At 46.3% G+C, this 25,063-nt stretch overlaps 1 protein-coding gene across 2 annotated transcripts in view; it reads left to right on the forward strand.

Annotated features, from left to right (window-relative positions):
* The first annotated feature begins 2,561 nt into the window (after positions 1-2,561).
* PTPDC1 (protein tyrosine phosphatase domain containing 1) overlaps positions 2,562-25,063 on the forward strand; it is a 111,063-nt gene continuing 88,561 nt past the window's right edge. Inside the window, exon 1 of one of the 2 annotated variants that reach the window (XM_007655404.3) lies at positions 2,562-2,652. Coding sequence is in view for 1 of the 2 variants with exons in the window: in XM_029050878.2 (XP_028906711.1) it covers positions 5,182-5,221 (40 nt within the window). In the remaining variant the exon portion in view is untranslated. Of the gene's footprint in view, positions 2,653-4,995; positions 5,222-25,063 lie in introns of those variants that run through there. The other variant, XM_029050878.2, reaches the window with a different exon arrangement.

Below are 25,063 nucleotides of genomic sequence, written 5' to 3' on the forward strand. Positions count from 1 at the left end.
GATAGTAGTTATTTAAGTCAGACGTAGACCCTGGGTCACATGGCGCTCACAGTCTAAGTAGGAGGGAGACCAGGTATTGAATCCCTATTTACAGATGAGGAAACTGAAGTACAGAAAAGTAACGCGACTGATCCGAGGTCACGCGGCAGACATGTGGCAGAGCCGGGATTAGAACACCAGGTCCTCTGACTCCCGGGCCGGTGTTCTTTCCAATAAGGCCATGCTGTTCCTTTTTATAAAAACAACAAACATCTATGCAAAACACCTGATGTATAGTTGTGCTTATAGAAGTCAGTGGGTCTCTATGTGATTATGGGCCAGGACTCTTGTCGAGAATCCTCCTAAGGTGTCAGACTACCCTTCCGATGCTAGTACATAATTAAGTTTCCTCTTCCTCGTACCTAACCTCCACTGCTTATCTAGTTTCACAATATTTTCACCTTTCAGAGTGAAAGAAGGAATTGGAACAGAATTGGATTTTGGGATTTTGGTTTCTCGTGTGTTTTTTTTAAATCAGTAGGGCTGGGACATTTTCTTTCAGCTTGCCCGCTGGGTGGAAAATGATTTCTTGCATAAAATTCTGCTTTTCTGGATTGAAAAAAAAATTATTCAGAAAGGGGGGAAACCAAGACTTATGCAAGCTATTCAATTCTGTCCAGCCACCAGGATTTCTCTTGTACCAAATTCCTTTGGGCTAGTTTGTTCTTGGGCAGATGGTGTAATTCAGAGAAAGGATCCCTGCCGTACATCATCCCTACTCTGAACTCAGCTTCCATCTAGACATTGCTTTATATCTCTCGGTCTCCTGTTTTCCAATTATGGTGATATGTGCCTCCCGCATCCCTGACAGGAGGTTGCTGCCTGGGTGCCCCCTGGTCTCACCATTATAATTTCTGAAAGCCACCGTATCATGGTGAGTTCATCATCCAATATTTATGAAGGGCCCTCCTGTTTATGGTCCTTTGCTAGATCTTCCTGGTCAATTGGGCTAATTTATTCCCTGCAGTAAATTTCGACTCTTACAGTAGTATTTCAGCAGAGATGCCAAATTTCAAAGAAATTTCCTGTAAAGTGAATTCTACAGAAAGTGAGGACCTTTAAAAGAAGTGCCTGATGAAGACACTCAGGAGTCTAAATTGATTTGCTGTTCGTTCACATTTTCCATGACTAAATGACAGGGCATGGCATCTAAGGTGTTTGCTTCAATGTAACAATCGGTCACGTTTAGTGAGCATCTAACTATGGGCACAGAACTGTACTAAGTGCCTGGGACAGTTCAACAGAAGTAAATGACACAGCCCCGGCCCTTGAGGAGCTTACAACCTAATAGGGCAGGCAGACATAAATCATTTACGAATAGCAGGAGAGGAAAAACAAAGCAAAAACAGATCATGTGATACTAGCAAGAGCATGGAAAAATGAATGAGTGAATAAGCAAGTGGAGTATTTTCAGTAGAGAAAGTGTGGCCTAAGGGAAAGGGCAGGGATCTTGGACTCAGGGGATCTGGGTTCTAATGCCGACTCCCCCGCTTGCCTGCTGTGTGACCTTGGGCGAGTCACTTAACTTCTCTGTGCTTCAGTTTCCTCATCTGTAAAATAGAGATTCAATGCCTGTTCTCCCTCCTGTTTGGACTGTGAGCCCCGTGTGGAACAGGGCCTGCGTCTGACCTGATTAGCTCGTATCTACCTCGGTGCTTGGTACGGTGTTTGAAATCAACTAAATACGATCGATTGAATGAACGAACGTGGTAAGCGCTTAACAGACATTAACATTATTATTATGAATAATGCTGATAATAATTGAGACACTGTCAGCTGTGCTAAAATATGAGAGTTATGCTCACGAAGAACCCCGGGCTATGGAAAAATTGCATTGATTTAACAGGAATTAATGGGTTAGGGAGTAGACGGTTCCAAGATACCACCGGGGCCGACTTTGGGGTGTAAATTAATATAGTCTCATGTCCGCCACTAGCAGAACGTTTTGCACCCGTGTCACTCATTGGTTTAACATAGGAAATAGCCAAAAGTTGCAAAAACCCTAAAAACAAAAAAGTCCAGGACCGAAAGGCCAAGGCAGAGCCCGGGAAGTGGAGCAGTATGGCCCTGTGACCGATACCTCGTATGCAAACGTTTCTTCCAACACTAAATCTTCTTGTGACAACCCGTGAATCGTATTCTACCGAGAACGGAACATTCCCTAAAATTTCCATCGTGTTCAAGCCAAACTGGATCGTGAAAATGTGTAGAAGGGCAGAAATGGCTCGCTACCTAAGTGCAAAGAGTTGACTGCACGTACCGGGCAAGTGCTAAGGGTAACGACCTATTTTAAAACGCCTTCGCTGTGAGAATGGCTAAGAGTAGATAGAACCTCATTCGAAAAGTCGATTTGCGATCGCTATCGCTGCTGCAACCTATGACACATCAGCTTTAGAAATATATCAGCCTTAGAAACTCAAGCCTAATTTTAAAGCGATCGGGCCCGATTAGTAATTACGAACTCCAACTTCCAATCCCGCGGCCGACATGAAGATTTTAGGATCGAGCCCCGCCGCGGAGGGGTGGAAAAAACGCCTGAGCGGGGCCCCTCGCAGCGGACATTCCTCCGGCCTTTGGGGAGCAATATTCTAAATGCGGCTCCCGGAATTCAAGGTACAGTACTCTAGTGTGGTTCGGGCGCGCGATGGAGTTGCTTGGGCCAAAACATCCTAATTTAATATTTTGCATGGAAGGCCCCAGCATTTTGATCTGGGGGTCGGGAAGCGCCGCAGAGATCTAGGACAGCCCTCCTCCGCCACGCACGCAGTTTGGCTTAGACGAACGCGTACACACTTACACCCAGTTTCCATGTGTAAACAGTGAGAGCCAGCCAATCTCAATATGCACACTGACAAACACACGGTACGTATTCCAGTTCGAAATGTGTTTTTTTCAAAACTTCCAACCCCGCACAGACATGCCCGGCCACCCCGCCCTTGCGCGATCCGCCCGACTCCCTCCCGCTCCGGTGGAAATGGCCCAAGAGCTCGGCGGGTCACGTGGCTGGAACGCTCGCTCGCCATTGGGCGCGGAGGGGCACGTACGGCGCCGTGGAGCTCCGCTGGGGCACGGGGTGGGGAGCTGCCGCGAGACTGCGGCCGGGGGGCCCGCGGGGACGGGGTGGGGTGGGGAGGGAGAGAGAGAGGGAGGGCGGCTGATGCGTGGCGGTGGCGGGCGGGAGGCAGGCAGGCAGGCAGGCAGCTAGCTAGCTAGCTTCAAATGCGGGCGCAGAAGCGGGGGAGGGTGGCGGCTGAGGTGGTGGAGGCGGAGCCCGAGCCCTAGTCCTAACCCTAAGCGGAAACAGCCCGGGCCAGGCCGGTGAGTCCGTCCGTCTCCCCGTCCTCTCTCAGCCCCCGCTCTCTGTCCCTTAGGGAGCCGCCCGGGCCCCTGTCAATCAGCCAACCAGCCCTCCATCCATCAGTGTCCCAGAGTTTCGCGCCGCTCCTCCTCTCCCTCCAGCCCCGCCCCCGGCCCCGAGCCGGGCCGAGCCCTAGGCCCCTTAGGAGCGCGCGTTCGATTGGATTCCGGGTAAAGATGGAGAAGAATTTGGCGGGAGTCGGGGGCATCTCTGAGCCCTACGCCCCCGGCTCAGAACTACACATAACAGTGTACGTTGAAAGCGAGCTCGCTGGCCCCGTGCCGCCCAAGCTGGTCTCGGCGCCTTCTCGTTTAGAGAGCCTGGCCCCTTTTCCCTACGCCCCGGTCGGGATCGGGTGGGGTCGGAAAGTTGCGGGCGGAATCGGAAGGGAAGGCGGTCTGGGAGGCTTTCATCGAGGCGAGGATGATGAGGCGCTCCGAGGATCGGACGGAATTTGGCGTTTCTCCTTCAGGGCCCTGCTCCTGACCCCTACCCCCGAGGGCGGCTACGCGGTAGACATACGGCCCGGCCCTGTGAAGGGACCGGACAGACGAACGAAAATCCTCAGACCCCCGTTCACCGGAACAGATCTGTACCCGGAGCCGGCAAATACGGTTCCGCTTTCCTAGTTCATTAACACACCCCGATACCTCTTTTCACGGGTATGGTTAAAATCACACCGAATAACGGAAGAGATTATACCAGGCGATAAATTCAGAGGGGAGTGAGGCGGGTTGGGTCGATAGGCGGTCGGGGATTTCAAATGGGAGGCCTTGGCGTTAGGTGGACATTGCGGCTCGGCTTTCATTTCTCTGCCTCGTAAAGGGAGGGAAGAGGAAGAAAACTGGTATTTAAGAGTCGCGGTTAATCGACCCCCCACAGTTTCTGAATGTTAGCACTTCCGAGGCGAGTGACCTGAGGAGAGGATGAGTTCAGTTCAAATAAAGGCGATTTCGGGGAAAACAAACAGTGCCCTGCACATAGTAAGCGCTCAATAAATGCCACCGATCGAACGTATCTGTCATTTTGTTTATTTGTATTGATGTCTGGCTCCCCCACTCTAGACGGTGAGCTCGGGGTGGGCAGGGAATGGCACTGTTTATTATTGTAGTTTCCCCGAGCGCCTGAGCACTCGAATACGATTGAATGGATGGATGGATGAATGAATGAAGAGTCGCTTGGGAGAAAGGAGCAAAATGGAAACGGCCTGATATTTAGAAGAAAACAGATTGTGCGTGCGTGGGCGAGCGTGTGGCCGGGAAGGGTGGGGAGAGGTGTCCGATCGTTCACTGAACTTCCCGAACCCTGTGGTGGCTTGGTAGAATCCCAGGACTGTGAGGAGTTGAGGGCAGATTTAGGGGACCTGCCCCAGCAGGCTTCAGGATAGCGGTTCCCTGTTGACATATATCTTCCCTGCCTCTGTCTAATTCACCCGATCGGATTTATTGCGTGCTAACCGTGTGCGGAGCCTTGCACCAAGCGCTTGGGAGAGTACAATACCACAATAAACAGACACATTCCCTGCCCTGCCCTCCCTCGGCCCCCCGACTCATCCGCGTTGCTGTCTCCCTTGGCTCTCTGCCCTGCCCTCCATGTTCCAGGAACACGGATGCCTCCATGTTCCAGTCTCGGGTCCCAGACTAGCAGAACTTTGTGAGGGGAGAAAAGTCTGTAATTTCCCTAGTCTCTCATGTGGGCTGACTTCTGGAACTCACCTGCGACCTGGAGTGAGACCCCCGAAGCCGCCCTGAGCACCCATGGTGGTTGGGGATTTCTGAACTGCCATGGAGTTTGGCCGTACAAGCGGAGTGAACTGGCAGCTAGGTGAGTCTCGGCCTGCAGGGAGCCTGCACCTGCACAACAGCTTAATGAAATGCCGACTTGGCCTTTCGATCCTCCTGTCTGTAAGAGAAAAGGCTGTTCAGACCCCTCTCCTGCTTCTACCCCTTCCCAGCCACCCTACAGATTAGGGCAGGTAGTGGCCGGGTCCAGCGTGTTTGAGGTTTTAATTCCCTGGAACAATAATAGCACCTTCCTTACTCCCGGTGAGACAAGGCCACATATAAACCCGGCACAAAACTCACAACAAACTACATCAGCTTTAGACTCTATTTTGTGAATTATCTGTTGCACCAACCTCAAATGTGGTTTCTATATGTCCTCATGCAGTATTGGGACCCGTGGTCTGCGACAGTGGTTTTCCGTACGTTTCGTCGATAACTGGGCTACTTCCCCTCGGTGCCCAAACAGATCTTAGTCCTCCCCTCCCAGCTGCCGACTGAGGCTCGAGTTGCTGCCTCTAGACTTTGTGCCGCTTTTCCTTCTCCGTTATAGTGATTGACAGTTGACTCTGTTTAAAAAGGTCGTGTTCTTGCAAAATCCTGCATTAAGGAATAGTCCTGCTACAGTACTTTCCCCTTTTGACGCTGAATGCGTGCACACATACACAATCCATTCATGTGCACAAGCCGTTTCTTCTGACACCGTGGTGTCAGTCAATCGGTGGTATTTATTGAGCGTTCAGGGGAGTACATTACTAAAGAGAAGCAGCACGGCCTAGTGGGAAGGACACAGGCCTGGGAGTCCGAGGAACTGGGGTCTGAACCCAGCTCCGCCACTTATCTGTGTGGCCTTGGGCGAGTCACTTAACTTTTCTGTGCCTCAGTTCCCTCATCTGCAGAATGGGGATTCATTAACTATTCTCCCACCTACTTAGATTGTGAGCCGCGGGACCCGATGATCTAGTATCTACCCCCGTGCTTAGTATAGTGCTTGGCACTTAGTAAGCGCTTAAGAAATACCACTTCTTATTGTTGTTATTCTAAGTGCTGGTAGGCATGTTCCCTGCCCACAAGGAGTTTACAGTCTAGCAGGCGAGACAGACAAAATAAATTACAAATATTTACGTAATTGCTTTGGGGCTGAGGGTGGAGTGAATATCAAGTGCTTTAAAGGATACAGATCCAAGTGCATAGGTGACACAGAAGGGAGGGAGAAGGCCATGCTGTAGCCAATGGGCCCATGACACTGGACAGATATTCCCTAATTTTCTTATAATGGTCTATCGAAATACCTCGTGAAAATATGGTAGAACTAAGTTATTTGCATATAACATAAATACGTTTAAATTTATCTTGCGTATGGCACCTAGTCATTTGATTTTTAAAAGAAATTCACGTTATTTTTAAAATTCATGTGTTATATATTTCTCCTTTTTCATCTGTTTCATTGATCTTGATTCTAAAATATTCTGTATTTCAAATGCTATATTGAACATCTCTCCTTTGATGTGTAATAGCGATGTAAGATGCCTCTCTACGATGTTAGACTTGTTTAAAGCAGTGAGAAATCATCTTAATGCGCCCACACCTGTTTGGTAATATCCATAAATAATTTATGCATTAAAAACCCAGGATTAGAAACTGTTGGATTAACTGAACTCTGTTCAGCACGCACATTTTCCACAGGCGGCTCTCTTCTTACTCAATAATTAATTTAATTATGGTAGCTGTTAAGTACTTGCTATGTATGACAGAGCGCCAAGCAAGGTAGATTCAAGATAAGCAGGTCAAATGCAGTTCCTGTCCCACATGAGGCTCACAGGCTAAGTAGGAGTGAGGACAGCTACTTAATCCCCATTTTACAGATAAAAAACTGAGGCACAAAGAAGCGAAGTGACCTGCTCAAGGTCACACAACAGGCAAGTGGCAGAGCCTGGATTAGAACCCAGGTCCCCTGACTCCCAGGCTCATATTCTTTCCACTAGGCCACTCTGCTTCTCCATCTTTATTTTCTACTTCAGTTTTAGTTTCAACCTTCCACCAATATAAACACCAAGTATTCAAAGTACCACCTAATCCTAACCCTTTCACTTACATCCTTTTGAGACATTTTTCACCTTTTCCCGTGATTTTACATGTAGCCTTAATTTTTGCACCAGGCAATTCAGCATATACATTTTGAAACTTTTTTTTTTCTTCCCCCAAATCCTCCATTGTGACCAATGATACTGTCCACATATGCTTTAACCGAACTCAGTGTACTTCTTAACTTTTAATTTTTCGTCTCTGTGTTTTTGTCCATAAAACATCTCTAAGCGGTAGAAAGGGCAGGTGGCGTTGTCCCCATTTTCCAGATGGAAAAGTTGAAGCATAGAAAGATCCAGAAACTCGATCAAGATCATGCATGCATCTACTCATTTACAGAGCTGGAACCCCAATCTCTTGATTCCAGCTCGGTGCGCCTTCTACCTAACCAGCTGCCATTTGAAGGGTGATGGAAGAATTTTTGATCTGTGTCTTTCCATGAGACATTTCGTTGCATTGCTTCTCCACCCGGGTATTCTCATATTCCAACCCATGCTTGTGTATTTTTGCAGACATTCATATGCTTTTGTATTTGACCCACCTTGTCTTATCTGAAGAAAGTTATTCTGTAGACCAGTGTTTCTCCAACAAAATTGGGCCGTGCCTCCAAATTGGCCAAGGAATCTGTGGCTGCTGCCGTCTGGTCATACCGGGGCGTCTAGTACTGTTCCTCTCAACTCATTTCCAGCCTGCAAGGGCACTGTAGACTGTCCCATGACCTCCCCGCACAGCAGAAATGGGTGAGACCAAGGGTGAAATGTAATGTGTCAGACAGGAGGATTCTAATCCCAGTTCTGCCACTGGTCTGCTGTGTGACCTTGGGCAAATCTCTGTGCCTCAATCTCCTCATCCGTAACATGGGGATTAAATTTTACTCCCTCCTACTTCAACTGTGAAGCAGCGTGGCTCAGTGAAAAGAGCACGGGCTTGGGAGTCAGAGGTCATGAGTTCAAATCCCGGCTCTGCCACTTGTCAGCTGTGTGACTGTGGGCAATTCACTTCACGTCTCTGTGCCTCAGTGACCTCATCTGTAAAATGGGGATTAACTCTGAGCCTCACGTGGGACATCCTGATTACCCTGTATCTACCCCAGCGCTTAGAACAGTGCTCTGCACATAGTAAATGCTTAACAAATACCAACATTATTATTATTATTATTATTAACTGTGAGCCCCATTTGGGACAGGGCCTTGCCCCCTACCTTCTCTTCTTCTACATCCCAGCCCGCACACTCTGCTCCTCTGGTGCCGCTAACCTTCTCCCTGCGCCTCGTTCTCGCCTATCCTGCCATCCACCCCCGGCCCACGTCCTACCTCTGGCCTGGAACGCCCTCCCTCCTCTTATCTGCCAAACAATCACACTTCCCCCTTCAAAGCCCTGCTGAAGGCTCTCCTCCTCCAAGAGGCCTTCCTAGACTAAGCCCCCCTTTTCCTCAGCTCCCCCTCCCCTTCCCATCGCCCCGACTCGCTCCCTTTGCTCTACCCTCCCCCCCTGCCCCAAAGCACTTGTGTATATATGTACATATCTATAATTCTATTTATTTACATTAATGCCTGTTTACTTGTTTTGATGTGTATATATCTATAATTCTATTTATTTATATTAATGCTATTGATGCCTGTTTACTTACTTCGATGTCTGTCTCTCCCCTTCTAGACTGTCAGTCCGTTGTGGGCAGGGGTTGTCTCTATTGCTGAATTGCACTTCCCAAACGCTTAGTAGAGTGCTCTGCACACAGTTAGCGCTCAATAAATACGATTGAATGAATGAATGAATGAATGATTTTGTAGCCACCCCAGCACTTAGAACAGCGCTTGGCATATAGCAAGCGCTTAACAAGTACCATAGTTATTATTATTATGATATGCCAAGATTCCTGGAGTAGACCTGGAGGCTGGATTCATGGTGAATAGCTCCAAAACTGTAGATTTTCTCTGCGTGGCCCAATCCCTAATATGCTTCTAAAATAAATCTTGCCGACGTTAATCCATTAGTGATACTTTTGAGTGCTTACTGTGTGCAGAGCACTGTACTAAGTACTTGGGAGACTACAATATAACAGAGTTGATAGATACATTCCCTGCCCACCGTGGGTTTACAGTCTAGAGGGGGAGATAGATAAATAAATAACCGGTACTTACATAAGTGCCGTGGAGCTAAGGGAGGGATGAATAAAGGGTGCAAATCCGAGTGCATATACCCAATCTCCTCCTCCTTCCTTTCTTTCTCCTCCTCCAGTGGAAAAATATGAGAGCTTATTAGACATTGATACTGCCTTCTATCAGTGGTGTTTATTGAGTGCTTGCTGTGAGAAGGTTGTACAAAGGACTTGGGAAAAATACAATACAACAGAGGCGGTAGACCCATTCCGTACCCAAAAGGAGCTTTTGGTCTACAGGGGGAGACAGCCATTCAAATGAATTATGGATAGGGGAAATAGTAGAGCATAAGACTATTTATACACATACCGTGGGGCTGGGGTGAGTAGTGAAGTGCTTATGGGATACACGGCCAAGTGCAAAGTTGGAAAATGGGGGAAAGGGGGAAAAATGGCTTAATCAGGGAAGGCCTCTTGGAGGAGATGTGATTTTAGGAGGGTTTCGAAGGTGGGGAGAGTAGTGGAGTGTGGGATACGAAGGGGGAGGGAGTTCCAGGCCCGAGGGAGAACGTGGGCAAGGGGTCGGTGGCGAGATAGGTGAGATGGAACTACAGAGATTAGGTTGGTACAGGAGCAGAGCGTATGGATCGGTATGTAGTAATAATGTTGGTATTTGTTGGTATTTGTTATGCGCTTACTATGTGCAGAGCACTGTTCTAAGCGCTGGGGTAGATACAGGGTAATCAGGTTGTCCCACATGAGGCTCACAGTTAATCCCCATTTTACAGATGAGGTAACTGAGGCACAGAGAAGTGAAGTGACTTGCCCACAGTCACACAGCTGACAAGTGGCAGAGCTGGGATACGAACCCATGACGTCTGACTCCCAAGCCCGGGCTCTTTCCACTGAGCCACGCTGCTGCAAGTTAGGTAGGAGGGAGAGAGCTGATTGAGTGCATTAAAGCTGATGGTAAGGGGTTTCTGTTCAATGTGGAGGTGGTTGGGCAACCACTGGAGATTCTTGAAGAGTTGGAGAGGTGTGGACTGAATGGCTTTTCAGAAAAATGATCTGGGCAGCAGAGTGAAGTATGGACTGGAGCAAGGAGAGACAGGATGCAGGAAATGAAGACTAAATAACACATAGAGGTATTTGCAGTTATAGAAAAATAGTTTCATATGATGCCTGTATTGGGGATTAACCCAGCTCAAAGCTAAACACCATGCTTAGGCAGGACTTGAAGTCAGATGGGTTGAGGCAGTTTTTTGGAGGGTCTGAAATCGTCTCGCTTTCAGAGACCACATCTTTGCCTGCAGCCGCACCAGTCTGTTTTCTTTTTATCTACTCTCACTTCAGTAACTGCTCAGGTCATTGCCATCAAACAATTCCTTTTAAAAATCAGGTTACTAGATAGAGTCTAAAATGTAATACAGAAAATGAAAAAATCAATGTATATTGTATTCTTGGACTTGAGATTCCAAATTGGCGGAGTACTGAAGGGAATCTGCCCCGCCTTCATCGTCAGCTTTCAATTAGTATGTAATTCTGCCTCATATAGTTTCATTACAAGTAAGTTTGACTAAACAATAATTAAATTAGGGTTTTTAATCTTTTTAGGGAAGCAATATTCATAGCTGCCGTCTGAAATCTTAGCTCCGATCTACTCAGGGAGGGAGCGGGTGTTTTTTTCCCCCATCCCTCCGTGCCATCTGGAGGGAGGGGAATCCCCACCCACCCTGGAGAGTCCTGTGGGCTCAGCAGTTCTTTGGAGCCAAGAGGGAAGGAGGGAGACGGGGAACCATGGGCCAGAGCAAAGGCAGAATTTAGCCCCAGGAAGCCCACCCCCGGCCCCTGCACCGGAGGAGCTTCCTGGGGCTAAATGGTACTCCCAACGCATGGGGTGGGAACTCCCTCCTGCAGGGTGGGCAATCAGTGTGGTGTAGGGCAGCCTCCAACTGGGACTCCAAGGTAGAGGACTATGTTCTGCGCCTTCTGAGCTGCCCATTGCTGACCTCTTTCCTCCCCGCCCCACCGGCTCGCCTCTGCTCCAGCCACGATGGGCCGGAAGGAGCCCAGCAGCCCCACGCCATCTGCCGTGGCTTACAGTTAGGTTGTGGCTGGGGGTGCCATGCGTGGTAGTGGCGTCACGTATTACGGAGTCCTTCCTTAACCTGAGGCCCTGCTTGAGAGCCTAAGTTCATCTCCAAGGAGGGCTAGATATGGCTCGAGGGCCATAGGTTGCTGAGCCCCGCTCTAAACTCTTACTGGCGTTACAATCAGCAAATTAGTGGGGGACGTCCAGATCATCGAGACCACTTCATTTTTGGCTCTTGGGTAATGAAGATACTTGCAAAGTACTCTGGAACAACCTCACAGCAAAATTACAGCAGCACTGTTGCCATCAGGATTGTGGGCACAGTTAACTGACACCACCAAGTCTGGTTTGATGAAAATGACTCAGATCAAAGGACTACTTGCAGCAGAACAAGCAACACTTTGTCAACGCTTTGCAGCCTCTCAGAATCCTGACAAGAAAGACTGAGAAGCCTTCATCATGACGTTCAAGTTAAGAAAAGAGTATCCTTGACCAGTAGTAGCAGCCAAAACTGACAAAAATGCCACCAAACTAGGGACTGGTGATATGCATCCCTGAAGATGCTATCTACCTCTTCCTGGCCCCGACCACCACCCTGCTGAAAGTGCGGGTGGCACCACCCTCGTCACAGACAGGGAAGGAATCCTGCCAGGGTGGTACACGTTTCAGTTATCTCCCCCCCCGCACACCTATTAGTGTCGAAGGTGAGGTCCTTCCTAAAAGGAGTAGGGAATGAAAAAACATGCCCTCTTCAAGAAGTGATTCCAGTCTCCCATTCTGTTGGATTGTCCTCTCCCAACTGCTCCAGTGCTCTGCACATAGTAAGCACTCGATAAATATGATTGATTGATCGCCTATTGTGGCATTTCATTGCTTGCTGTTATTAGCGAGGTCGTAGCCAGAATCCTTCTGGACTGACTACTGAAGGATAATGTCATGTACATGCTCCCAGTGTTATAAAATATGGCTTTAGAACACAGCATAGCAACCATGATCTTTGCAGCGTGGCAAATACAGGATCAGACCAGGGACTAGCCTCAAGGCCTCTCTACTCTCCGTTACCGGAACCGAATAGCCTCATCAAGGGCTGACATTTAGATCATGGCAGCTTCCCCTCCCCCCACAGATAGTCTAAAGAAAGCAATATGTTAATTTAAAGAATAATAATAACGACCTTGTTATTATGTGCTTACTGTGTGCCAAGCACTGCACTAAGCGCAGGGGTGGATACAAGATAAATCGGTCCCTGTCCCACATGGGGTTCACAGTCTAAGTAGGTGAAAGAGCGGGTATTGAATCCCCATTTTACAGATGACCTTGAAAGGGAAACAGACTGTATGGCTTGTGTTATGTAAGAAACTGAGATCAAAGGAAAGCATGACTGTCAACATAGATAAATGTTGCCCAAGAGAAGGATGTTGGAGGAGAGAATCCCAAGCATGCCTATTTTGATGCCAAGTTGGTAAATACTTTTGGGCAGTGAGGGCAAAAGAATTGGAAACACAGAAGGTGGGATTTTTAATTAAGACTGCATATTTTTATTAAATCCAGGAACCACAAACTGCAGGAGAAGCAAGTTATTAGCAGTAGTATTTTATGAGGAAAGTGGGAATGCAATGGCAGAAAAGTCATCTCGAGTAAGGTGAAACTGTATTTTTAAGATATGTAAATGTAACATTGTTTTTGAGAGATGATTAAATTTAAAAAACCAATCAGTGGCATTTATTGAGCCCCTACTGTGTGCAGAGCACTGTATTAAGCGCTTGGGAGAGTACAGTATAACAATATAAGAGACACGTTTCCCCCCCACAATGGGCTCAGTAGAATTCTGTAAAGAGTTCCCTATCTCTGTATCCTGACAGTTGAGGTGTCCTTCTGCTATCCCCTGTTCGTCAATCACTGGTCTAGGCATCTGCGGGGGCCTCAATCCTGCTTTGCTTCCCCGATAACTCATTGTCATCATCAGTAGCAGAGCACTACCCCAAACGCATTGGATGAACTTTTTTCTAAAAAAGTAAGTAAAAGGCACATTCCTTATTCTTGAAGGGTTTATCAATCAGTGCTATTTATTGAGCGCTTACTTTATGCAGAGCACTGTACTAAGCACTCGGAAGAGTACGGTACAATTGGTAGACATGATCCCTGCCCTCGAGTAGCTTACAGTTTACAGCCCATCTGCTTGTCGACCATATGGTTTTGCCTGCCTGGGCTGCCCTATCCTTTGCTCTGCCTACTGGGCACCACTAAAGCTTACTGCCCTGGCTCTTGATTTCAGTTGACCCAAGCCCTGGCAACCACTCAGTGAGTTTGGCTCTCTCGAGAAGTTCATCAAGTTGCCAAGCTTATTGGTTGAATCAGATTTTATAGTGACCTCTCTGACCCATCCCCTGTTACCATGAGGGGAAAACAGGAATGTGTCTTCCAGAAATCATCTACCTCAACAGGCTATGAACAACATCAAAATTCCTAGACAGTGGGTTAGGAAGTGCTATGGGCAGAAGACTGTGCCATAGAAGATATGCAGATGATAATGAACCACTTGGCAGAATCATCCTGATGATACGGACTGATAAGCCTGGAGAAAACTGAGGTAAGGTACCAGTCTGCAGCAAGGGATCAGTTCCCAAACAACTATTGCAGATTTTCCATTGCAAAATGGAACCGAGGCTCTTCATGGAATTTCCTTACCTAGTCAGTACACTGTCCGATGACACACTCCCTAAATAAATATAAATCAAGGAGGCCAGCTTGTCCTTTCCTGACAGAAAGAGTCCGCTCACAATGGGGCAGCAGGCTTCAGACCAAACTAAAAGGCTACAGAGCTGTTTTGCTTCTTTTTTTTCTTTTCTCCTTTTGGTGTGGTGTTAGTTAAGCGCTTTCTATTTGCCAGGCACTGTACTAAGCCTGGGGTAGATACAAGATAATTAGGTTGGACACAGTCCACCTCCCACATGGAACTCACAGTCTTAATCCTCATTTTATAGATGAGGTGACTGAGGCACAGGCTTACCAAGTGAACTTGCCCCAGGTCAAACTGCAGGCAAGTGGCAAGCTGGGATTAAAACCCAGGTCCTTCTGCCTCCCAGGCCTATGCTCGCTCCACCAGGCCAATCAATTAATCAATCAATGGTATTGAGAAGCAGAGTGGTTTAGTGGAAAGAGCATGGGCTTGGGAGTCAGAGGTGTGGATTCTAATCCTGGCCCTGCCACTTGTCAGCTGTGCGACTTTGGGCAAGTCACTTTACTTCTCTGTGCCTCAGTTACCTCATCTGTAAAATGGGGATTAAGACTGGGAGTCCCATGTGGGACAAGCTGATTACCCTATGTCTCCCCCGGCACTTAGAACAGTGTTTAGCGCATAGTAAGCGCTTAACAAATACCACCATTATTATTATTACTATTTATTGAGTGCTTACTATGTGCAGAGCCCTGTACCAAGAGCTTGGGAGAGTACAATGTACCAGGATTGGCGGACACATTCCCTGCTCATAACAAGTTTGCAGTCTAGAGGCAGATGGACATTAATAAGAATAAATAATTTGCAATAAATAATTTAAAGATGTACACAAGTGCGGTGGGGCCGGGGGGTGAGGGGTGCAAATATCAAGTGTCCAAAAGTCACACATTCGAATGCAAGGCCACTCTGTCTCTCCACTACCCAGCCTTTTATATGATTGAGACACATCTCATCTGGCCTTCTTGGCAGTTCTGTTAGCTTCACATCTGTGCCGTGCTCAACATCAAGCGGCAAAACAGGTTTGAGAAGCAGTGTGGTCTAGCGGAAAGAGCACGGGCCTGGGAGTCAGAGGACCTGGGTTCTAATCCCAGTTCTGCCATATGTCTGCTGCGTGACCTTGGGCAAGTTGCTTCGCTTCTCCGTGCCTCAGTTACCTCATCTGTAAAATGGCGATTAAGACTATGAGCCCCGTCTGGGAGTTGGACTGTGTCTAATCCGAATAGCCTGTATCTACCCCTGCACTTAGTAGAGTGCCTGGCACATAGTAAGTGCTTAACAAATGCCATTTAAAAAAATAAAAAAATGTAACCTTAGAAAAACGTCAGTCTACTAGGAGCAAAGCTCTGCTGGGTGGGTCAATGTATGGAATGAATTTCAGAAGTATACCCAAATTGATGTGTGGTGAGCTGAAATGGGATGCTCCAAAGCATGCTGGGGACAGACTAAACAAGAATGCGGTGAAACCCAGTTCCAGGCAAGGCAGTAGGGTAGCTGAAAGTTGTCAGATGACTGCAACGGACAACTCCGCCTGGCAGGCTGGGTTCAAAAAAGTGACTTTTTTTGAGCAGAGAGATGGAGAAACATTGTGAGAATGAGGCAAAATTGAAAACAGCAGCAGACAGCGCAAACAGCAACAGCATCAACTCAATAGGGGGCAGTCTTTGGGAGTAGTCAGCCACACTCAACCCAGGAATAAGTTTCATGGTCTATGGTTTAATCCCCCAAATGAAGGAAAATTTGTGTGTGTGAGTGTGTGTGTGTGTGCATGCGTTGTGCACATATACACATAGACACATCTCATTTAAAATAACGAAAACTGTTCAGGGAGGATCAAATAGAGTGCTTGGTAAAAAACTGATTTTATAAATGAACAAAAATGCATAGTGGTTGCCTGAAGGTAGGCTTTGATCTCCTATTTGAGACATCTCAAGTAGGACAGACGAGGCTGCCACTGATTTAAATCCTCCATTTAACCTCAATGATTTCAAAAATAGAATTCTAAGCACAAGTCTTGGCAGATGGTAAGTGAAGGTGTAACTATTCCAGAAGTCTATAGATTAAAAATGCTATGGTCATTTCTGCTTTTAACACACCCATGTGTAGTTATTAATAAGACCCGAATACTATAGAGAACTGTATTTTCTAATCACCATATTAGAGGTGGATAGCGGAGTAGCAGAAAGCTCAGTTTCTCCTCCTGAACTATGCAAAGGGCCGCTAAATCCTGGCTGTGTGCACAGTGTGCTCCTGTTCAGCCGACAACAAGGCAGCACTATTCAGAGGAGGCGTTCTCCACTCTAGCAGGGATCCTTTTCTCTCCCCAGGACTTAGGACAGTATTCGGCATTCAGTAAGTGCTTGATCCACCTTACCACCCATACAGCATTGCTCACAGCCAACAGTGTCCCTCTCTAGAGGCAGGGCTGCATGGGTGGTGGATTTCGGAGGCGGATGGGGTGGAGGGAGAGAAGAAAGGAGGGAGAGGAGGCTGCCTCAAGCAATAGTCTGGCACAGCCGTGAGGCTCAAGGCTGCCTCAGAGGACCTGATTCAAGCCAGGCTGGCTCCTGCTTTCAGGGACCCCTTTGGGTGAAGGGAGGAAGAGGGTTTCCTAGAACCAACCACCACAGCCCCAGAAAACTGAGTCTGGTTTCCAGAAGACTGTTCCAGTTTTAAATTGGTTCTTCCAGAAGACACCTGTTGCTTGAGGCAGCCTCCTCTCCCTCTTCCTCTTTTCTCCCCTCCCTCCCCAACCCTGATTCAATCTGTCCAAATCCACCTCAGAGAGGGCCACGGATACCAGAAGTACCATAACAGCCTGGGGATTCTGGAGGCCCTTGTAGGTCTGGTGATCCTGTTATCAAGACAGGCATACGCTTGCCTTATTTGGCAGAATCTGGCTCAACAGTTCCACAACATAATTTGCTACGGATTGCACTTGGTTGTTTTTATTCTTTTACTAACCATAATCACATCATTCGCTTGTGTGTTCCCAGTCATTTTTATAGCACAAAAAAGTGCATCATAATAGACCATATTGCTGGAAAACCTTAATGTATAAAGGAAAATGTACTTCAGAACGTCAAGTCAAGTGCACTATATTTTGCATGCAAATTAGAGCAGGAATCAAAGCAGTATCTTTTCAAATTTTCTGTTTCCTGTGTAGTTCTTAATGCATTCTGCTGCATGTGGGGGAGATTAGGAAGCCCATTTGTAGCAAATCAAACGTGTGTGTGCATTTGTATTTTTGAAATTTTATTTAAGTGCTTACTCTGTGCTCGGCACTGTACTAAGTGATGGGGTAGGTACATCCTAATCAGGTTGGACACAGTCCATGTCCCCCCTGGGGCTCACAGTCTTAATCCCTATTTTACAGATGAGGTAACTGAGGCACAGAGAAGTTACGTGACTTGCTCAAGGAACCTAGGTTCCTTCTGACTCTCAGGCCCGTGGTCTATCCACTAGGCCATATTTAACTCATATGTATGTATATGCATACATCTAGATATATATATATATTATATATATAATTTCAGACCAGTAGAGTATCCAATTCATGTCTTAAAGTTTGAGAGCTTAGAGATTGTGAGCTGTGAGCTGCCTTTTGATTACAGTTTCTGTCCACACACTTCACCCAAATGTTCTGAATCCAGTTTTCCTGGTCCAATGCTAAATAATCCCAAATCACCCAAAGAGTTATTGCTCCTCTCAAGCATTAGAGGCAGTGTAGTCTACTTTGGGTCTTAACTCTGCCACTGGCCTGCTGTGTGAATTTAGACAATCAACAGTGTTTCTTAAGTGCTCACTTTGTGCAGAGCACTGTACTAAGCACTTGGGGAAGTGCATTAGAGTTAGGCATGATCCCTGCCCTCAGTCTAGTGGGGGAGACAGACACTAAAGTAAATTACAGTATGAGGAAGCAATAGGGGATAAAGATCTTAAGCAGAGACACCCTCCTGGAGGAGATGTAATTTCAGAAGGTCCTTGAGGATGGGGAGAGCAGTGGCCTGCCAGATATGAAAGAGGAGGGAGATCCAGGAAGGAGAGATAGTATGAGCAGGAGGTTGATGGTGAGAGAGATCAGAATGAAGCATAATGAAAGGAGTGAAGTAAAAATAATGGCATTTGTTAGGCACTTACTATATGCCAGGCACAGTGCTAAGTGCTGGGGTGGATATGAGCAAATCGGGTTGGGCACAATTTCTGTCCCATGTGGGGCTCACAGTGTCAATCCTCATTTTACAGATTAGTTCACTGAGTCACAGAGAAGTGAAGTGACTTGTCACACAACAGACAAGTGATGGAGCCAGGGTTAGAACCCACGATCTTCTGATTCCCAGGCCTGTGCTCTATCCACTATACCATGCTGCTTCTCCTAAATGAAGTGTACTAATGAGAGAGGAACAAGGATAAGTAGGTGGGAGAATGCTGACTGAGTGCCTGCAAGCCAGCAGTCGGGATCTGCTTGAAGTGCAGAGAAATGGGCAGCCATTAGAGGTTTTTGAGGAGCGTGAAGATGGGTGCTAAACAGTGTTTTAGGAAAATGACCCGGGCAGCAGAGCGAGGAGAGAGAGTGGAGACAGGGAAATGTGTGAAGAGGCTGAGGCATAGTCAGGTTGGGTTATGACAAGTGCCTGAACCAGCATGGTGGCCACTGGGTGAAGAGGAAAAGACAGATTATGTAGATATTATGGAGGGAGAAGTGCCAGGATTTGTTGACAGTGCGAATGTAGGTATTGAAAGAAAGGGAAGAATGAAGGAGAACAAGGGTACAGGCTCGAGAGATGGAGAGGGTGGTCATTTTGTCAACTGTGATGGAAAACTTGGAAGATGAGGAGTTCAATTTTGGACATTTTGAGGCTGAAGTGTTGGCAGGACAACCAGGTAGAGATGTCCAAGAGGCAGGAGGAGATGTGAGATTGTGGAGAAAGAGAGAGGTCAGGGTTGGTGAGACAGATTTTGAAGTCATCTGCATAGAAGTGATAGTTGAAACCTTGGGAATGGATGTGTTCCCTAAAGGAGTTCAGTATAGACGGAAAATAGAAGGGTACCCAGAAATTGAGCTTTGTGGGACATCCACACTTAAGGAGTTGGAGGCAGAGGAAAATCTGGCAAAAGAGATTGAGACAGAGCAGCTAGTGAGGTAGGAGGAAAACTGGGAGAGGACAGTATCAGAAAAAACAAGGTTCGATATTGTATTTCCAGGAGAAGGGAGTGGCCTTCTCCTGTGTAAATGGAGTGTAAAAGGCAGCCGAGAAGTAAAGATGGATAAAGTTGGAGTAGAGTCCAGTGGATTTGGCAAGAAGGGGGTCATTAGTGAGCTTGGAGAGAGAGCACCTTCAGTCGGGTGAAGGAGGCGAAAGCCAGATTGTGGAGAGTTCAGGAGGGAATTAGAGGAGAGGAAGCAGAGGCAGCAGGTGTAAACAACCCCTTCAAGGAGCTTGGACAGGAATGGTAGAAGGGAGATTTGGGGGGGAAACTGAATGGTGCACCACAGTTAAGGGAAAGTGTTTTAGGATAGGGAAGACGTGAGTGTGTTTGAAAGCCGAGGGGGAAGAAGCCACCAGAGAGAGTGGACTGTTGAAGATGGCAGTCTGTGAAGGAAGAATAGTAGGTGCAAGTGTTTTTATAAGGTGTGAAGGGGTGGGGACCTAATGTGCAGTCAGAGGGGATAGATTTAGGAAGCAGGCCAGAGAGCTCCTCTTGAGAGACTGCCAAGAAAGATGAGAGAGCGGATGGGTGGTAGAAGGTAGCTGGATAGGTGAGAGATTTGGGGGAGCTCAGGCCTGATGGCTTTGATTTTGTCAATAAGTAATTGGCAAGGTGAGGGAGGAGGGAGGTGGGGGCACTGGGGATTTAAGGAGGGAGTTAAGTCAGAAACAGTTGGGGTGGGAAATGGGCATGGGAGGCAAAAAGGGAGCAGGAGTATTGTTTCTGAGCAGAGGAGAAGGCCCAGTTACGGTAGGGGAGGATGACTTTGAAATGGCCGAGGTCAGCCCATTGCTGGATTTCCCCCAACAGCATTTCACAGCACAAAGACAAGAGCAGAGGAGGCGTGCTGTGGAGGTGGTCCAGAGCTGAGGGTTGGTGAGATCGACAAAAGGACAGGGGAGCAAGGGAGCTGAGTTTGACACAGAGGGCATAGTTGAGGATGAGAATTTGTGCATCAAAAGAGGGGAGGTTGATTAGGAGGTCCAAATGAGTATCATGGCCTGAGATCTCTCTCTCTGTCATTTTCCTCAGCTGAGTGTAGAGAAAAGAAGATACCTGTTCTCCCTACCTCTTAGATAGTAAAACCCATGTGGATCATAGACTGTCTGGTAAGACTGGGTATCATATCCAACCCAGTGTTTAGTGCAATACGTTGGCACATAGTGAACACCTATTAAATACCGTAAGCAACATGAAAGTGCTTGGGATAAATAAAAGTGCTACACCAATTCAAGGTATTATTATAGATTCCAAACTTACTACTAGGGAGTAACTTTGGGTACTGTAAGACTTGGGTTCAGTTGATTCATTCTTAGTATTTTGGTGGGGCCAACCAAACATCTGGACCAATAAATATGTCATTTTTTTGTGAGCTATGATAAGAGCAACTGATCATCCATATATAGATGTGATAAAGAATCAAAATTCGCTAGTCACATTAGACTTGGCATTTCACATGCTTAAATTATGACTCACGAAGAATACCCACCACAGTTTAAAGCAGGAATATGAGTTAAACTATTTCTTTTCAACTGGTGCCAAGGAGTGAATGAATAATCTGTATTCGTATTTCTTTGCTGTATATTACATTATATCACATTTAGGTTGTTTGCTATTAAAATTTACTGGGTCCCTTGTAAATGTACTAATTCTACATTCTGGGTCTATTAGTTGCCACCCCTGCTGAGGAGCCACAAATCTAATCAGTTCTCCATATTTTATTACACAACAAGTAACTTGCTTATTGATATTGTCTGTCTGCAAGTGAGCCTTGCTCAGATTCAATTTTCGTTCTGGCACTCCCAGCATGTAAGATCATAAGAAATACCATTACTGAATCAGACTAATGGTCCATCCAGCCCAGCATTCTGTCTCTTGCTTGGAGGAACCTGGCAATGGTTGCCTTCTTTAGTAGTTACGATATTTATTCAGTGCCTACTGAGTTGTTTAGGGATGCATCATCTAATAGCCCTAACTTTCCCACTAGCAACCCGTTATCGACTGCTCATTCCTGAATTTATCCACATTCCCGTTAAAATGAGCATTCATTCTCCCCTAATGCCGGGATTACATTCTAGGCATACCCCATGGTAAGAAAAACTCATGTTCTACGGTGTTTGTCCCAGTCGACAGCATGCTCATGTGCACAGCCCTTTTTTTCTTCCAACATTTCATCGCATTCTGTCCAGACAGATGTGCTTTGAAGGAAGAATGTTCTCTACTTCCCTAACTGTGTTCTGTCCACACCGTGTAGTGAAAACACACGTTATGGAAGAACTGAGTGTACTGACGTTTTCAGCCTGCACAGTTTCCTGTGGTAACCAATTTCCTATGCTTACCACCACCCACTGTGTGGAAAAAGTGTTTTGTTTTTTTTATGTATTTTAAATCTAATACCGTTAAGTTTCAATGGGTGTCTCCTTGTCCTGGTGACGTGGGATCTGTTTATCACCAATTCCCTATTTGTCCTATCTACACCCTTCTGGATTCTAGAGGCTTCAGTCCCGCCCCTCTCGGCCTCCATCTTTCCAAACTGAAGAGGCCTTGCCCTTTTGTTCCTTCTATAACTTTCCTTCTAAAAAAAGTATATTATCTTAGGCCCCGCTCTTTTCCGACTGCTCAGCAGAGAGAAGGCAGAAGAGTGCAGAGCCTGTCTGAGCGGAACTCTTTAAAAAAAAAAAGAATCACATCACTGAGCTAAATTAACCCCTGCAAAAGTATGTTATTTAAATTGCTCTGCTTTTTGATATGCTTTAAATAAACTGTTCCTTTAATGATTCTGAATTAAAATGAAATTAAGTGAATTTGTTTTAAAAAAATGAAAAATGTTCTAATTTAGATTTTATAAAACCATTTTTAATAGATATGAGGTCATGGGGGGGGGGTGAAATCTACAGCCTAAGCTACTTAGATGCAAGTTCCTACAGACTGAAATAATAATCGTGAAAGCAAAGCTGTCAGGTAAGTCTTAAAAATAAAGCAGTGACCTAATAGTCAAGTATATAAATATCATAACAAGTAGATCACAGCACTACAGTTGAAGTGGTTCAAAATGATAGTCCATCTAAAGAAAAGCTGGGCTTCAAAAATTGTGATTTTTATTCGCTAAAATTAGCCTGTTTCTATAATTCTGGATTAGCTCTAATGCCTTCTAAAGATAGACTACTTTAGGATACTGGGTGGAAAATTCAACTAATGAAAATTAATTCAACAAATCAGCAAAAATTTCCACGATGTTTAAAACACACACACACACACACACACGCACTAAGCTATTCACAGCTTTACATTATATCCAAATGGAAAATTCCATTAACTAGGAAAAATCTTGATTCCAGGTAACACCTCCCATCTAGAAAGGTCTTAATCCCTCCCTGAGTATAAAAATGAGGCATCATGGATTCACTACTGCTCTTATAGACTAAATTTCTTAAACTTGGAGCCTTGTTATTTCTGTGAAGCAGAGATAGCAATGCAACTAACGCTTTCAGGGTACCCACAATTGCTGGATGGTCTAGGTGGCTGGCAGAAGAAGGAATGTTATAGAGACTATATTGGGCTGAGAAACCAAACAAACCCAAACCAACAAACAAACAAAAAAATCCCGTTTCCCCAGATTAACCATTTATGCCTGTTCTACATCTTCATTGTATTTCCTCTGTATTACCTCTACATAATTTCAGTCCTCAAAAAAAGGAAAACGAAAGAAATTGCCACTGGTTTATCCTCAGTGCAGGATGGAAAGATTTAAATCCTGTCACTGAGAGCTAGAAGCCCCAGTGGGATTGTTGAGAACCTTTTGTCCACTGATAGAAACCTGGTTAAAAGAGTGGAAAGGAGATAGGAATAAATAGCTATTTTTTGGACATGGAGGAACGTAAATAGCAGGGCCCTCCAGGGAGCAGTGCGAGGACTGGTTTTGTTTAACATCCTCATAAATCATTTGGAAAAAGGAGTATGCCGAGAAACATTTATATTTGCTGGAAAACTTTCTGGGGTGTGAAATGCCATGGTTGGGTGGGGGTGACGAGGGTGGGGAGAAACTGCAGGAAAATCCCAAGGAGTGGGCTGAAAAATGGCAGGTGAGCTTCAGTGTGACTATGAGGTAATGCATCTAAGGAAAAATAATACAAATTACAACTACATGATAGTGGGCTCAGAAGTGTCAGCATTGACTCAGGAAAGATCTTGGCGTCATTGCTGACTGTTCTTTTAAATCGGTCCAACGTGAGGTGGGAGCCAAAAAGTGCTATCAAATGATAGGAATCTTCAGGAAGGAGATATAAAATACAACGAAAGAATTTTTCCACTCTAGAAAACTGTGGTATGATTTAAAACTGAAATACTGGGTCCAGTCGATTTACTGCATTTTAGGGAGAATGTGATAGAGCTGGTGAAGGTGTAGTGAACAGAAAAAGGAAACAGCATGGCCTAGTGGATTAGGTGTGGGCCTGGGAGTCAGAAGGACCTGGGTTCTAATCTGGGCTCTGCCACTTGTCCGCTGTGTGACCTTGGGCAAGTCACTTAACTTCTCTGTGCCTCAGTTACCTCCTCTGAGAACTAGGAATTATTGCTGTGAGTCCCATGTAGGACATGGACTGTGTTCAACCCGATTAGCTTGTATCTACCTCAGTGCTTAGTATATTGCCTGGCACATAGTAAATGCATAACAAATACCATTTTTAAAAAATGGAGAAGCTGAAAATGTTAGGACTCTTATATCTGGAAAGATGAAGCCTGAAAGAGGACATGGTCGAAGTCTACAAAATCAGGAAGGGTGAATGCAAAATTGTTGATCACCAAATCTCACATCACTAGATGATGGGGCACCCAATGGAGCTTGAAAGTGGGAGGTTCAAAACCAACAAGAAGGAAACCTTTTCTCACTCAGTGAGAAAAACAGCAGAAATTGTGCAAGGAAAAAATATCAGTAAATTCAAAAAGGGTTTGGGTAAATCCATGTCTGAGTAGAAGTTAATGGGTAGTACTCCATAGAGATGAGGGGTGCTATTGCCCCTTTGGGAATGGCACTGAGGCAGTGAAGCATATCAGCTTCATCCCCGCTGCCTTTAGGGATGGAGGGCAGGGGGCAGCCCTGGCTGGTCCACCCTGACCCGTGGAGCCAGAAAGGGAGAAGAGGTGGAGTCAATGCCAGCAGGACACTGTTCCCATGGCAGTATTTTTCACCCTCACCAGGTGGCTCCAGGGTTGGGTCACAAGGTTGGATTCTTAGCCCCAGCCCCCAAGAACTGTGGTAATGAAGAGTTGTGGCTCCACAACTGCTGTGGTGGTGTGAACCTTGAGGGGCCACAGACTGTCTGGGTTGAGGCTCAGTTTACTACCACGGTTTGCTCCCACTTGCTGCTTGAGTTGGGAAGTGGCATGGAGAGTGTGGGGCCCTACAGGGTTCGTGTTGCCATGATGTCTGTGGAATGTGGCCCCTGCTCTGTCGTCACAGTGCTTAGGGGCTAGAGGACCCTCCCTGGTTTGGCCCCAGATTACAGTGAGGACAAGAAAAATGGTGATGGCGGCAGTGGCAACTGAATGGAAAGGAATGGAAGTACCTTTGCCTTCTGCCTCTTCCCCCACCCCTTTGTCTCTATTCCCTTCCCTCTTCCTTTTCCTCCTTCCCTTCCCCCCTCTTTTCCTCCCTCTCTTTCTGTTC

This window comes from Ornithorhynchus anatinus, chromosome X1 (assembly GCF_004115215.2).
Source record: "Ornithorhynchus anatinus isolate Pmale09 chromosome X1, mOrnAna1.pri.v4, whole genome shotgun sequence".
NCBI classification, from domain to species: domain Eukaryota; kingdom Metazoa; phylum Chordata; class Mammalia; order Monotremata; family Ornithorhynchidae; genus Ornithorhynchus; species Ornithorhynchus anatinus.